This window comes from Benincasa hispida, chromosome 12 (assembly GCF_027475165.1).
Source record: "Benincasa hispida cultivar pf3 chromosome 12, pf3_genome.v1.1, whole genome shotgun sequence".
NCBI classification, from domain to species: domain Eukaryota; kingdom Viridiplantae; phylum Streptophyta; class Magnoliopsida; order Cucurbitales; family Cucurbitaceae; genus Benincasa; species Benincasa hispida.
In genome coordinates this window covers 16,207,787-16,224,693 of record NC_143489.1, presented here as the reverse complement: position 1 = coordinate 16,224,693, position 16,907 = coordinate 16,207,787, and the positions used below count along the sequence as shown (strand labels likewise).

The following is a 16,907-nucleotide window of genomic DNA, read 5'->3' as shown; positions in this document are numbered from 1 at the left end:
GGGAAATTAACTCCCATGTAGGACACGAAGAGTTGTTGATCTATTCATAATGTAATACATTTTTTTTTTGTAGATCAATTATAAACTTGATGTATGTAATTATGTATCACTAATTTTGGTATATTAATAATAATATGCATAGATCAACTACATAAAAGAGTTTAGTGTATCACTAATGTATTATTATGACATAAATGAAATTGACAAATTAAAAAAGCATGAATAGTAAAGAACGACATAGAGATTTACATGGTTCATTAATAGTGTGTTAGCCACATCTGAGAGAAAGAGTAGTTTTATAATTTGAGGAGAATACAGAAAAAAAATGTATATACTTAGGCACCAATGGAACTAGAGGATTTATATATGGCACCCCTTTAAATCCTATGCTCAAAGTCATTGCAAAAATACCTTTGAACTTTCAAAAGTTACATTAATACTCTAAACCTTTCCAAAAAAAAATTATCCTATCGTTATTATAGTACAGATAATTTTTTTTGAACTTATCTTGAGTTGGAAAAAACAAATTTTAAAACAACATACAAAGTTACCCTCATTTTATATATATAATATTGGCTATGGAATATCATCTTTGATCTTAGTATGAATCTTGTTAACTATTCATGATAAATTGAGTAATTTGAATTGTAAAAAAAAAAAACAAAGCCTTCATCGCTACAAATTTGATAATGTACCTGTTTTCTTCTTTTTCCTCCTATTAGTTGTCCTCAAAATTATGAATTAGATCTCAACGTATCTTTCCTTTTGTGTATTAAACTCGAACAACTTATTAACATATGATCAACAACTAACATATGACCATAGTACTAAATTTCTACCGACATGTCGATATTTCCATTGATACTTCCACGTTTCCATAGGCTCGATATTGAAATGAAGGGTGAATCGATATTTCTATTATATCGTAAAAAAACGAAACATAACAATTAAACAATAAAATATCACTATTGTAAATATAATATAAACAATAGATATGTTAACTTATTTAAAAAATCAAAAAATGTTTATTTACTAATTTTTTTATTATTATTTTTATGATTTTTTCATAAATATCCATTGAAATCAAAATTCTACCAATATTTTCATCGAAATTTTTCCAAAATTAAGACATTGATAAACATCGACATTTCAAACAATTTTTGGCATGGTGGTTCCATTATTCTTTTCCTTCTTGCTATAGTCTATATACTTTAATTGAAAGGGACTTTTTTTTTAAAAAAAATAAATAAATAAATAAACAAAGGTTATACAGTTAACATGAAATAACAGAATCAGTAACAATAAGAGAATCAATGGACGAGGGAGTAAGAGAGAGAATATTAAGGAAAAAAAGGAAAAGTAGGGAGGTGTTAGTAGAGATGTCCAACGGGGAGGGGCGGGGAATGGGGAAGGGAGTGTTGGGGGTGTCCTCGTCCCCGCCCCGATTAGCTTTTACATATTTATATAGTATAGTTATTTAATGTTATGTTATTATTATTATTATATAAAAATTACATTTAAATTTCAAATTTGATTATTTATTTAAAAAGATAATGAATACGTTTAAATTTAGATTATATATGTGAATAATTTGATTTATATTTAGTTCTTTCTACTAAAAAAAATTAATTATCTTTTTTAGGCCAAAATTTGAGTTAATTTATCTTTAAATTCAAATTGTCATATAAAACTAACCATAATAAACAATTTAGTGATAAAGTTAATTATTTAATTAAATTTTTCTCACATTAGTGATTTAAATTGATTGGCTTTTTACCAACAAAAAAAAGGTAACGGGAAAAAATTCCTTGAAAATCCCACCCCGATCCCTTTGGAAAATTTCACGGGATGGGGAATGATATCTCCGACCCCGTGGACATCTCTGGGTGTTAGGTCATTAAATTAAAGTAGGACAGAGAGGAAATGGAAGAAGGAGGTGATTAGATGAGAGTAGATAAACAGTATAAATAAACAGTAAGGGTCAATTTTTGAAAGTTTAGAGATATTTTATAATGGGGGTTTTAACCGTTTCTATTCATATACTGACAATAACAAAATGTTTTAACCTTTTTTAAGTTTAAGAATATTTTTTAAACAAAATATTAACCTTTTAAAAAAAAAAAAAAAACTAACAATAAGAGTATTTCTATTTTTTTAGTTTAAAGAAAATTTTGAAAGTTTAATTAGTCTTTTTTTTACACAAATTACAAAATTTCAATGATATTTTTCTTTTTATTAATTAAAAAAACATGTATGTACTATGTAGTTGTAGTTGGTAAAGTAATGATGGTAAATTAATGAATGAAGAAAATGGATTGATGAAATAATAAAAAAAGATATAAATATGAAAGGTTCACGTGGTTCACATTTTAGATAAAGAGGGAGAAAGGAGAAAAAAAAAGTGTGTATTAATCGATTGAATGAATATTTAAGGTTTATTTTTCATTGTAGAAATAATTTATTAAATGTGAATATAAGAATATAACTCAATCAGCATAATATATGAATTATCAATTAAAAGGTCAAAAATTCAAATATCACATATCCTATTTATTTTCATCTAATTTATTTATTTTATGAAATATTTTTTTTTATATATTATGAAATTTCGCAATTTTGTTACGAAATTTTAGTAATTTTATATTTATAATTGAAATTATTGCTTAAAATGGTACGACAAGAGTCTACACAAATTTGAGTTCAAGAGCTTCGATTTAAGTCCATTCGACTAGATTCGATTACATGATTATGGAGAAGTTCCAATTGAGATTCTTGTTTTTTTTTTTTAATGTAGACATTATTTCTAATTGAGAATGACTTCATTAAAAAAAAAAGAAGAGGTTGGATGAAAGCGGGAATTTAAAATCTCATGCCTGATTGCATCTCGAGGACTTTCTTGAATGAAAGAGTAGTGTGGAAAAGTTTTTTGATCGAGATGAACGAGATGATGTATACAAATATGAAACTTGTTAGCACAGATCATACATCAATTTGGTGGGATCAAGTTGCTGGAACGACAAAGAGAAGTACATGAGACAAGATAAGATGTGTTTTTTAACTTATAAAGTTTGGAAAATAAGTCGGTTAGATCTCTATGCTTTAAAATCTTACAATTCCAGGAAAATATTTCATTATGCTCCGAAATGAAGTATTTTATTATAAAATTTTCCAATGAGAGAATTTTTAAAATTGATAAATACAACTCTTCCCTTCCTTGTGAGTATGCCATTTAACTTAAAATTGAAGAAGAGGAAAATGATGATTAATACTATCAACAAACCAAAGTTTAAAATGTCAATGTCAAAAAAAAAAAAAAACAAAAAAAAACTCCAAATCTCAATTGTACCGATATTTCGATGGAAATATCCGTAAAATGTCCTTGTTGATGGATATCTTAAAAAAATTATAGAAACAAAAAATTAATAAATAAACATTGTATATTTGGTAAATAAGCTCAAATGTTTATTATTTATACCATCTTCACATTAGTATGTTGCCTATTTTTTATGTTTAAGAAATTTTACATAATATAATAGAAATGCTGATTCACCTCTTGTATCAATATTGAACTCATAAGAATATGAAAATATCGGTATGAATGTCGAAACGTCGACGAAAATTTAAGGTTAAATTGTAAAAAAATGCCCCTGGACTTTACACTTTGTGTCAAAAATGTCCTTGAAGATTTAAAAGTTTCAAAAATACCTTTAACTTTAAAAAAGAGTTCAAAAGATACCTTAGTTTTTTAGGGAAACCGTTAAAATTTTGTTTAAAAATACCCCTGAATTTTCAAAACGTTTCAAAAATACCCTTAACTTAATAAAAGTTAAAAAAAAAAATACCTCCATCGTTACTATTTGAACAAAAATCGTCAATTCCTCGTGACAAAAATTACTTTAAAAATAAAAAATAAAAAATGCTCCTACTTATCAAATTATTTGAAATTTAAGTTAGAAAAGAACCAATTTTAAAATAAATTATATAGATATCCTTATTTTTTTCATATAAGTACTCTTATATTTTTCTTAATCTTTCAATTCTTAACGGACACCAATTTTCTTAACAACCAAAACAAAAACTAAAATTTTAAGCTAAAACATAAAATACCACAAAATTTCACAAAATTCCAAAATCAAAATCTCCTCTTGAAACATACCAAAACGATAAATAGTCAAATAAAAAAAGTATCATCCTAAATCGTGTTGGTTCTTAGGAGTTTAATATTTATTTTAGTTCTTAGCTACATTATCAAGAAAAAGAAGCCGTCCGGACGTACCGGATGTAATTTGGGCTTAAATGGAGCAATTAGCAAACAATCGAGTAAGAGAGGAATGGCGTTGTGCAAGTGCTATGACGCTTGTGCCCCGCGCCATTCACAGAAAAAATCTATTAGGCAACCGTTGCAGTGCTGTCGTGCAGCGCCATAACGCTCTCTATTTGATACGCACAGATGAAGAGACACTTCTTCCAATTTGCTCTCCAAGATGGTTCGTGATGGGTCTTCAAACAACCAAAAAAAAATGATTGAGGGTGACTGGTTGAGGAGATTGTAGAAAAGATAATACAAAAGACTGGTTGAGGAAATGTTAATTAATGTAAAGCTCAAATCATATCCTTGTCAATCTCAGAGTGGAAGGAATCAGCTAACTTACTACATTTGACATCTAGATTAATAAAACAATTCAAAATTGTATTTTTTCTATAAAATAATTATGAGAATTTTGTTTTGATTGGTTAGGCAAGATTTGGAATTAAATAGTTAGATCTATGTTTGAGAAGTAATTAGACTTTTTTGGTATATAATTTGAAAATAAGGGGTTGAATAGAAAAAATAATTATTGAGTTTAACTTTAAATTATTAACCAAAATCTTTTGATATAAGAGAGAGTTTTAAAAAATAGAAAAACAAGAAAAATTATTTATACAAAATAGAAAATTTTAATCATTTAGACTTCTATCAATTTCTATTACTGATAGACACTAATAGACTTCTTCAACTTCTATCAACATCTATCAATGATAGACATCTATCATTTTCTATCACTGATAGACTTCTTTCTATCAATATCTATTAGTATTTTTATTATTATTATTTCTATAAACAGTTTGACATTTTTTCTATTGGTGAAAATTTTCCTTGATATAATATATTTATAAAACATAAAACTACTTACATAGTCATCCATAAAAATATAAGGTTGAATAAAAATTATTGCTAACTTATGTACATTTTATGTTCAAAACTTGTATATTCATTATGTTAATTAATAATATATTCTACTATAACATTTAAATTTGACAAAAATAAATTCAATTATAACACGAAATGTTATATTTTGTTTAAAAAAAATCTTATTTAAATATAAATTTGCATTGAAAATTTCAAATTCAAAATATGAAAAGACTAATAATATAAAAATAGTGTTATAATATTAGATCATAAAATAATTCTTTTTTAAAACGCATATATTTTGTATATGTAGGTAAAATTCAGTGAATCTAAAAATATAAAATAGAATCTAATTGTCTTTAAAATTGTCTCATAGTTTATCAACTCCACTTGTTTTTAAACGGGTTAAAGATTTATTAATATATTATTTATTGCATAAATTATAGACACTCTTTTTTTAGTCATAAATTTTAAATCTATAAATATGATATCAATTAGAACATTTTAATCAAAGGTCAAAAGTGTAATATCACACCCTTGAATTGAACTTTAAAAAGGGAATTCAACTATAGTATAGTGACAAAACATTAATTATCACAATGTATTTATATATAGTATTTATATATATCTGTCCTGAGTCTAGCATTTATTGCACAAGCAGGCACAGTGAGTCAATGAGTCAACTAATAAACATACATTCAATGCCAGTACATCTAATAAAATAATGGTTAAATTACAAATTTGACCTTTAAATTTTAAAACTCTCATCGTTTTGATATATTAAAGAGTGTTTAATAAGTTTTTAAATTTTTAATTATGTCTAATAATTTGTTTTTAAATTTTAATTTTGTATCTAGTAGAGGTGTGAATTTTGAAAAAAAAATTGAAATTTCAAGATCAAATTAATAGTTTCAAACGTTGAGAGATTAATGTGTAATTTAATAAAAAATAATAGACCAATAGTCTTCCTCTTTTAGTTCAAAATAATAGTTGTTTGTTGGTTCTTCTTTTTCTTTTACGGTAAAAAATTAATAATTAACCAAATAGAGGTTAGTTCAAAACTAATTGACATGATCTTTCGCCTTAGAGATTGAAAGTTTGATCCTTATCCCAATGTTGTTGTACTAAAAAAACCAATAAATGTCGTTGTATTAGTGTCACGTATGACTTTCTTTTTAGCATTTCTTTAACATGATTTTTTCCTGACACATGTAGAGAGCAGAATCAAACCTTTAATATTGAGGTCAATAATACATGTTCTATGTCAATTAATTTATGCTCATTTTCACTTAAATATTTATAATGCATGTTATCACTATATTAGAAGTGTTCATCGGTTGGTCGGAGTTGGTTTTGGACGAAAAAAATATATAGAAATTTAAAAATTACAGAGTAATTTTTTTTTAAACAAAAAAAGTTAAGATCAATTGAATTATGCATTATAAATTCATTAAAAATATTTTAACCAACAAAAATATTAATGAAACTAAATAATTCATCCTAACCTTCAAATCTACCTTACTCTTTTTCTTTCTCTTTTTTTAAATAAAGAACAAGGAAAAGAAACAAATAATATCTCCTTTCTCAACCCTTTCTAGATTCTTTGTCTTAAAATAAGTTCATATTTGTTGTACACTTCGACGAATCTGACGAGATAATTTATAATGATCCTATAATATTTAGAGTTTGTTCATATTTGTCTTTTAAAAAGATTTTCAGCTTAAGCAATTATAAAGAAATGGTTAAACTGTTGATATTTAAAATGATAATTGGTACCACGTTAATTCTCTTGAGATTTAGTTTATTTCTAAACAATAGCTTCCCCATTTTTTCTAAAAACACTTACTTTTATGTTAAGTAAAAAATTATAATAAGTTTTTTTAAAAAAAAAGAAATAACATAATAGCGTAGCTTAACTGAAGATGATTTTAAAATGATATCAAATACTTTAACAAAATATTAATATTATGTATTTATTTATTTACAATGTGTGGAATGAGAGAATCGTTAAACGCTATACCAGTTGAACTATGTATATTTTGACATTATTTATATTTTTTAAAATTATCATAGTCAATAGAAAATTATCAATAAAGCTAGTTTAAGTTATTTGAGAATAATTTTAGTTTAAATGACATTTTTTAAAAAAAAAAAAATTAACTTTAAGTCATGTTTAATAGTAATCCTGATATGGTTAAAATCACTCTTATTATTTTTAAAATCACTCTAAAACATACTTCAAATCATTCAAATTCAATTATGATGATATTAATTTTACATTTAAAAGTGTATAATTAAATTTTAGATTAATTTTAAAATTATTAAAAAGGTATCTCAAAATGATTTAGAAAATAACAAAAGTGATTTCCACTATTTCAAAATTTCTCCAAAATATAGACTTAAAAGGCCAAGGATATTTATACAATTTCATAAAGTAAAAAGCCATTGTTTGAAATGGAAGTAAAGAATTTATACTATATGTCTAAAAGGATATTTAATTCAGGACCATGTAACAATTAATTCGCTATAACTATTCCATGTTTATTGAACAACCACTCGAACATATTATTATTTAAAACAACTTGATGTTAATAAATACTATTATTATTTATTTGAAAACAACTCGAACTTATTATGTATATTTAACAATATTCCAAAAGAAACTAATAATAATTATAATTATAATGATTAGAAGAAACATGGAAATGTAATAAATGATTTGGTATCCATTTTATAATAATAATTAAAATGGTGTAGTTTGGTAAATATTTAGACTTTGTTTAGTAACCATTTTGTATTTTACTTCTGTTTTTGAAAATCAAGGCTATAGACACTATTTCCACCTTCGAATTTCTTCATTTGTTATCTACTTTTTATAGATGGTTTAAAAAATCAAGCCAGTTTTGAAAATTAAAAAAAATAATTTTAAAAACTTGTTTTATTTTTGGAATTTGGCTAAGAATTCAATTATTGTACTTAAGAATGATGCAAATCATTGTAAGACATAGAGAGAAAATAGGTTTAATTATAAAAAACAAAAAAAAATTATCAAATGGGGTCTTAATTTTTTTTATTTTTGGTTTTTGATAATTAAACATATTTTCTCTTAATTTTTTTTTATCGTAATTTGCATTTTTTTTTAGTAAAATAGTTGAATTCTCTGCCAAATTTTAATAAATAAATAAATTTTTTAAAATTACTTTTTTAGTCTTCAAATTTTAGCGCGGAAAACCTCGGTAAAAGTAGATAATAAAGTGTTAGATGATATGATATTAAATTTGTTTTCATCCATTAGTTTAAGCTTTTGAATCCGTAAAACAAGAAATTTTGAGGTGACAAGGGTGTTCATAGTCTTATTTTCAAAAATTAAAAAGTAAATAGGGTCGGTCTAAGTTCTCCATTTGATAACTACTTGATATTTAAAAATTATATATGCTTTATCACATTTCTTATGTAAACGAGCCAAATTCCAAAATAAAAAACAAGTTGTTAAAAGATTTCTTTTTCGCAGTTTTAAAATTTAATTAAGATTTTGATAACACTTCTCAAATAACAAAAAAACATAGAAAAAAAAGTATTTATAGAATTAATTTTCTTAAAAAGATGATTATTAAAGTGGTGGAACAAAATATATATGATAAAAGAAGCAATTGACATGAATCTCTCGATTAACACTCACCATTTCCATTTTTTTTTTCTCTCTTTTCTTTTCCATAAGATTTAGTTTAAAATCACAATATTTTAACGGGGAAAAAATGGAAGATATATACTTTATGAGCTTCTTCAATTTTGAAGCCCCAAAGACTTTTTAAAAGTAACAGTTTTAAAGTATATATATATTCTAAAAACTTAAATTTTTTAAAATTCATGAATCTACTAAATACAAAATTAAAAGTTTAAAGTTATATTAGACATAACATTTAAATTTATATACAAAAATAAATAAATTTTCAAAAATTTTAAACTTTTTAAGGAAGTTTAGAGATTTATTAGAGATTCTTAAAAGTTGACGAACCAATCAGGCACAAAGTTCAAAATTCAAGTACTAACCTCTATCTATTTACATATATATAAATATTAAAAAATTGTCCAAGTACTTTGGAATGGGTTACCAACATCACAATAACTTTTGAGAGCGGTGGTGGCCAATGAAACATAAATGTTTAGGAGATGTTTGAAGAATTGAGTTGAGTTGAGTTTTAAACTTCACTTTAATATTTGGCCCACCAACTTCATGTCAAATAATTAAACTCCACCAATTTCAACGATGTTTACTTTTGAAGTTCGCACATTTATCGGAAAACTCTATCTTCCTCTCTCTCGCTCCCTCTAATATTTCTAATGATTCTATCTGCTAGCCAGTGGCGGCAATCATCATCGTGACATGTTCTAGCGACCACCTTTGGTGATCAACTTGATGACCACTTCTGACACCCAATTTTGACAACAACCACTGACGGCGACTTCTACAGCCTCACTCCGGTGACATACTTCATTGACCACCTTTGCATGCCAAACTTTACAACCACCTTCGACAGTGACTCTAGTGAACTTTAACAATCATATCTGGTGACCAACTCTGACCACCAACTTCATCAATCATCTCCAATGACTAACTCTAACGACCAATTCAACCGTTCCTCGTCGTAACATTTTCTAGAGATCACCTTTGGTGATCAACTCGGTGACCACCTCTGACACCCAATTTTGGCGATAATCACTGTCGACGACTTCTACTACCTCACTCTGGTGACATGCTTCGATGACCACTTATGAGTGTCAAACTTTGACAACCACCTTCAACGGCAACTATCTCAGCAACTACTTTCGACTACCAACTTTGACGATCACATCTAGTGGCTAACTTTGACCATCAACTTATCAATCATCTCCAATAACTAACTCTAACGACTAATTCAACTGTTCATATACTAAAAAAAAAAAAACACAAATAAACTTAGTTGGTAAAACTGTTTTAACTACAAAATTGAAATTATAATTCGTAGTGTTTAGTAGTCGTCTTATATAGTAATTTAACTTTAGTACACTTTTAGCATATAGCCAAATCAAATAAACTTAATGTAACAGAACACATTTTTATTTTATTATAAATTGCGTTGTGAATGACTTTTTGAAAAATATTTGACAAGAGGTTCACCACTCGAGAATTCTTCTTGAATGACTTCATACCATGGTGATAGTTGAAGATGTCATAAAAAGACCTAAACATCTTGATGACCTAACTTTTTAGCCACTTTAGAGTTCGAACTTCGGTTCTTTTAAAGAGTTCTCATCTTTTAAGGAATGAACTTCATTTACTTGGCCATAGATTGCAGAGATGAAGGATCAAATCTCCTACCTCTTGAAAAGAAGGTCATGCCAATTACCATTGAACTAAGCTCATTTTTGCAATGATATTATTGATATCACTTACAACATCAATTTTTACACGTTAGCTTCAATATCAAAATTTATGAGAATGATGTTGTAAATGACGTTAAAATATTTTATTATCCTTTTATCCTTTTTACACGTCAACAACTACATCAATTTTCATCTAAAAACTTTTCAAAGACAAAAGATATCATTGACATCATCTATTAAAAAAAATCATTTTATGGAAATGATGTTGTAAATAATGTCAAACCTTTTACACATCAACTCTTAGGTAAATCTACAATCATCGTTATAATAGAAAAATCTCCCAAGTTTTTTTTTTTCAAACAATTTCAAAATGTAAGGGGGTGTTTGTTTCAAGAGATGGGATTGGATAGGTTACGCATCCTAAACCCAAAGGACATGAATCTAGGAAGCCTACATCTTTTTCCCATGGGTTTGAACATGGTTTGAATGGTATTTATTATTCAAACCCATGGGTTATTTTATTTTATTTTTTTTAATTTAATCTAGGAAGTACGCGCCCAATCTCCGGACACCACTTTCGGTAACCATCGCGGCCAACTCTGATTACCACTCTCCGACGACCGCCGCAGGCCAACTCTAGCAGCCACCTCCACCAAACGCCACCGACCAACTCTGGACGCCACCTCCGACAACCGCCACTGACCAACTCCGACTGCCACCTTTGGCGTCTGCCATCGGCCAACTCTAGTCGTCACCTCCTACAATCGTCATCGGCCAACTTCGACTACCACCTCAGCGATTGCCATCGGCCAACTTTGGTTGCCACCTTGGTAACCGTCGTCGGTCAACCTCCAGTGTCCCTGGCCAACTCTGACCACCATTTGTCAACTCCTTTTCCCTCCAGCAAATTTCAAGCCACCAATGCCATTGGCCACCTTTTGACTGCCATCTCCAATGACCGCCACCAACCAACCTTGAAAAACATTAAGAAAAATACTTTTAGTATATAACAAACTAGATAAATTATAAAAATACTTTTAAGAAAGAATTGTAATACATTTATGGTTTTTTTAATGAGTTCTTATCAAAAGTTTTTCATTAAAAATGAATTTTTGAAAAATATATATTTTTTAAGTCATTCCAAACACGTCTGCAATTGTATAGCTATATTTATTTAGGTTATATGTGTAGAACTATATATGTTTGAAAGCTCAATTTAATTTAATAACATTTTAATTTTTTTTGTTGGTCAATTTAACTAACTCGAACACTTATGATCATTTTTTAAACGTAAAAATTTAAAATGTTTAAAACAACTTAACGAACAAATAAAAACTAAAACTCAAAATTTATGATTTTTTATTCCTCAAATATAATTTATAAGAAAAAAAAGTACAGTTTTTCAATCATTGAATTTAATATTAGAATACTAGTTTATTTCAATTTTAAGTCAGCGTATTATGATAAAAAAAAATTGATCATTTTCAAATTAGCTAAAGTGACAAAAGTCTATGAAATTTTATTTCAAAATCTAGTAAGATTAAAATATCAAATTATTAAAACAATAGATTAATTAAAATTATAAATTTAGTCAAAATTTCTATATTTTAAAGTTTTTTAAAAACATATTCTTCTAAATTTTTTAGTTTATTTTAAACTTAACTATATTGAAATAATTAAGACGACAAATTTAAATTAATTTAAAATCTAATGGTGATTAAGTACAATAAATTAAATATTTATAAGATTCCAAACCTGCACGCGAACGACATAATTAAAAATCACTCTCACAAGTTGAGGCATTTCAGTTCATAAGTGGAACTTAAATCCACACTGGCAATTGCCTTTCATTACAAAATTCTCATACATACTCCTATGTCCTAACTAATACAACAATACACCAATAGCTGGGTTTTACAACACATCTCAAAGAAAGAAAGATTCATATCATAACACTTGAAATCCAAAGGAAAAGAACAACCCCATTATAGAAGATTGCAATCTTTTTCAAAAGAAAAGAAAAGAAAATCCATCTCAGCTACTTATGTACTATGAGTTTTGCTCTGGCATGGCCTTCACTGATTTGAAACTGTTCTCCAAGCCCAAAATGTGCCATCAATAACCAAACTAAAGTAATGAGCTCTCCTCCGTTAGTAACTTGTTGAGCATGTTGTTCTGGTCTGCAATGGCTGGCTGCATATCCCAACATTTCAACCCAAACTTTGCTCATTATCTCCCATTGCTTATCTCCATACTTTTGTAGCTTCTTAGCAAGTAATGAACCGTTAAACAGTACAGATTTGCTTTTATCTCCCTTCACTTCCACAGGTTTTGCATCATTTACATTCACGGCAAGCATTTCGCGACAAGCCTTCGTGGTTATACCTTCATTTGAGCTACATTCGTATCCTCTTCGGTCGAAGAACCTTTTAGCCTCGGCACAAGTGTCCCTGAACCTTATTCCCCCAATTCCTGCCACAGCCGACATCATCGAGGGGAGCATCACTATGAGGTAGAGCATGTAATCTGATAAGAGCTTGCTGAATTCGCGACAAGTAGTGTTGGCGTTGGCGTTGGCGTTGTCATTTGTGTTTTGTTCGTCTCTATAGCAAAGTTCTGTTGCTATGTGCCACATCATAAGGCTCTCATCAAAAACTACTTCATCTATGTCGGATATTAACTCGCCGATGTCAATTTCCGATGGAAGGTCCATTAATTTTAGTACATAGGAGCCTCTAGATGAACATATTTCTTCAGTAACTTCTACACTTTCTGCTGCTTTGGACTTTTCAAGCATCTCGTAAAAGATTAAATCCCAAAGCTTCTCCAAAACTGGTTGCCTGGAGACATATTTCCAATCATCAAGCAACTCTTTGGCGCCTATATAATTGATGATGAAATTGTTTATACGACGAAAAAGCCGAAACGTTTTATTGATCCAAACAAGAGAGCAGCCACAAAAGACTGATCTGTTTCTTGAATCATCCATTGGGATGCGTTCACTAAGACAATATGCTATCAAATTGAACTGAGACACAGATTCTCGCCACCGGCAAAACATCCATGGAGTGGCGAGCTTCGTAGAGCCTGAAAATGGGGACTTCTTATGCACAGACTCTCCTCTTTGTGCTTTGAACCGGAGAAAGTTTTCAAAAAAAGTGGCAAAAATTGAATCATCCTTTATAAGGGTAGCTATAGTCCAATCAGAGAAGACAGTCATGGAAATGGATATAAAATCTAAAGCCAAGGCCCCAATAAGCAAAGCATAAGTAATCCTTACATCAATTTTCCTAAAATCATTTTTATCCAATCTGCTAAACAGTACCAAAGCCACAGTCACAGAACACAAAGAAATGGATCTAAAAATCATCCCAAATATGTTATGAAGAACCACTACTTTGGTGAAGAGAACTTCATATATGAAGTTAAGCTCAACTTCAATCACCTTGAGGGCATCAAGGGGCTCTCTCTTCAAAAAGAAATCCCTGCTTTCATTTCTCTCCGTAAAGCTAAAAATCAAATCGACAATCAAACCCTTGAATTTGTTGAAGTAAAGAAAGGCATATTGAACAACCTCAAGCTGGCTCAGATGACCCTCTTTTGCAGTGCTAGTGAAAGCGTTCCATTCTTTATTAGGCTCATTCACAAGTTGAATATTAGTAGGCAAATGAGCATCTTTCTTACAAGTAAATTCCTCCATTAATTTAGCATAATCAGGACCTGGGTCAGGATCTTTAAGCATAGAAGCTCTGAAACTCCCCAAACTAGCCAAATACAAAGCCCTAGTTCGCTCGGCATACTTGATAATTCCTGCAAGAAACATCAAAATGGCAGGAACCCAGAGCTTGTTCTGGGGCATGGTTTGAATGAAGACATAAACAGTAGCAATGACCTGAAAAATCAATCCGATCAAATGGCGAAGCCAGAGAGCGTTGTCTTCGAGAGCGAAAGCGGTAATGGTGTCGGGGCCGCCGAGATGGAGGAGAAGAAAAGGAGACCAGAAGGCGAGAAGGTCGACATTGGCGTCGGATTTGCTCTGGCTATTGGAAATTAAGCCGACGACGAAACTGGCGGTCCAATCGGCGAGGAGATAGGCGGACCAGATGAGGAACATGGGGAATTTTCTTGAGGTTCGTTTCCTGAGAGGAGCACAGATGATTAAGAAGGTTTGTAAAGAGAGACTGAAGAGGATTAAGGCTCTGATGTTCCATCTTTCCCAGAGTTCTTTGACATGTGGTGAAATTACATCGAAGGTTTGATTTTTTGAAGGTGGAGTTTGAAGATATAGAGTGGGTATTGGGAACTTTTCACTCAATGAAGCCATGGAAGAACTGGTTTTCAAGCTCAATGGTGAAATGGGTTCATGTTAAAAATGGTGTTAAAGTTGAAGAAGAAGAATAAACAAAAAAGAAAAAGAAGAAACAGTGGGTCCAAGTCTACCGACGAATTGGAAGCCTAAAAATGAAAAATTTAAAGATAGGATATATTTTATTTATTTATTTATTACTTTTTTTTTCTTTTTTTTTTGAGACAAAGACGAGACTTAAACTTGAAAGTATGGAATGTGCACACAATCGGATAGGATTAGGGATGACTTTTGATTTTTCACTCTATCTTTCCATTTTATTCTCCATTCCTATAAAATTTTTCGTTTAATTTCGTGATTATGGAATTTGAGGAGATCGAGTACTTTACAATGAAATTTTCTCATTTTATATATTAAACAAATAAATCAACTTAAATACACATTTAGAAAACAATTGTCAATTGTCATTTGGAATTAAGTTGAGTGGTAAATAATTATTTGTGGAGTTAAATAATCGTTGACTTGAAAAAATATGTGTTTGTAGTGTTGAATTTAGTTTAGGTCATGGGCATCTAGTGAATTTTTTGTAACTTAAATGTTTGATTTTCTCTAGTCTATTTTTCTTTTCAAATTTTCAACCATCAATTGAAATGTCAACTTAGAACTATATATATATATATCGACAATATATAAGGATGAGGAATCAAACTTCTAATTTTAAGGTTAGTAACACAAATACTATATCAATTGAATTAGACTCATTTTGATTAAGAAAAACTTTAAATATATATTTTTTGATTTCGTGCGTGAAACTTTTATATTTGAGGTAGATAAAATACTCATATTTTATGTCATAGAATGATTGATTAAGTGTCTCATTGATGCATTGAGAAGTCAAAAAGCACATGAAGTCATTTAATAATATTTACTATTATAACGTTGGAAATACATCCCCATTAAATTTTATGTTTTCTTTAATACACACATGGGAAGAGATTCCTCTTTTAAAAATTCATTTTTTTATAGAAAAATTTAGGGTTAAGTTGAAGAATAAGGTAGTTTTTTAAAGTAATTATGAAAATAGATTTAATGGGATAATACATAAGTTGTATTTCCAACATTATAATAGTAAATACTCGTTACAATTTATTAAATGAATTCATGTGCTTTTTGACTTCTCAATGCATCAATAAGACAACTAACCAATCATTCTATAGCATGGAAAATGAGTATTTTATCTATAGAAAATGAATATTTTATCTATAGAAAATGAGTATTTTATCTATAGAAAATGAGTATTTTATCTACCTCAAATATAAAAGATTCAGACACGAAATCAAAAAAATATATTTGAAGTTTATATATATATATATATATATATATATATATATTTTGAGACACTAAATCCACTAAATGCGTATGATATAAAAGAAGAAGAACAAAAACAAGTAAAGTAAATTGTTAATTAAAAATTAAAAAAAATTAAAATCGAAAAAACAATAAAAAAAATACATTATCAGCGCAAATTACAACAATAAATTCAAAAAAAAAAAATCCAAATTTTCATGTCAAAACTAAAATAATTCAAGAATAAATTTTAAAATCCAATCTAATGGTAAAAAAAAAATACTAAATCCCAGACAAAACAAACTTCGGATACTAGATTTTCCAATTTTTCAATAAAACTACTACGGACTGGCGGACGACGAGAGATGGCAAGTGCGTGGGGTTAGGGGAGAGAGGAAGAAAGAAAGAGAGTCGAGAGGGAGGAAGAAACTGATCAGAGGGTGGGTAGGATTTGAGACCAAGGAAATCGTGGACTTAGTCCACATTATTCTGGTCAATATAGCATGCTTGACATGTGGCTAGGAAATGTGGACCCCATCCACAATTTCACAACGTCATTTTTGTCAGTATTTTCAAACAAATCCTATTTTTATCAATAAATATTAAAATAATATTATTTAAAAAAAATCAAAATTTTAAGTTTAAATTATAACCACCGTCTAATAGGTTTCAACTCTCAATTATGAAAATGTCAAATAATCATTTGAAATATGATCGTAT

At 28.7% G+C, this 16,907-nt stretch overlaps 1 protein-coding gene across 1 annotated transcript; it reads right to left on the bottom strand.

Annotated features, from left to right (window-relative positions):
- Positions 1-12,342: 12,342 nt before the first annotated feature.
- LOC120067342 (uncharacterized) lies at positions 12,343-14,974 on the bottom strand. The gene has a single exon (XM_039018910.2). The coding sequence runs from the start codon at positions 14,856-14,858 to the stop codon at positions 12,573-12,575; it is 2,286 nt and encodes a 761-aa protein (XP_038874838.2). The 5' UTR covers positions 14,859-14,974; the 3' UTR covers positions 12,343-12,572.
- Positions 14,975-16,907: the final 1,933 nt, after the last annotated feature.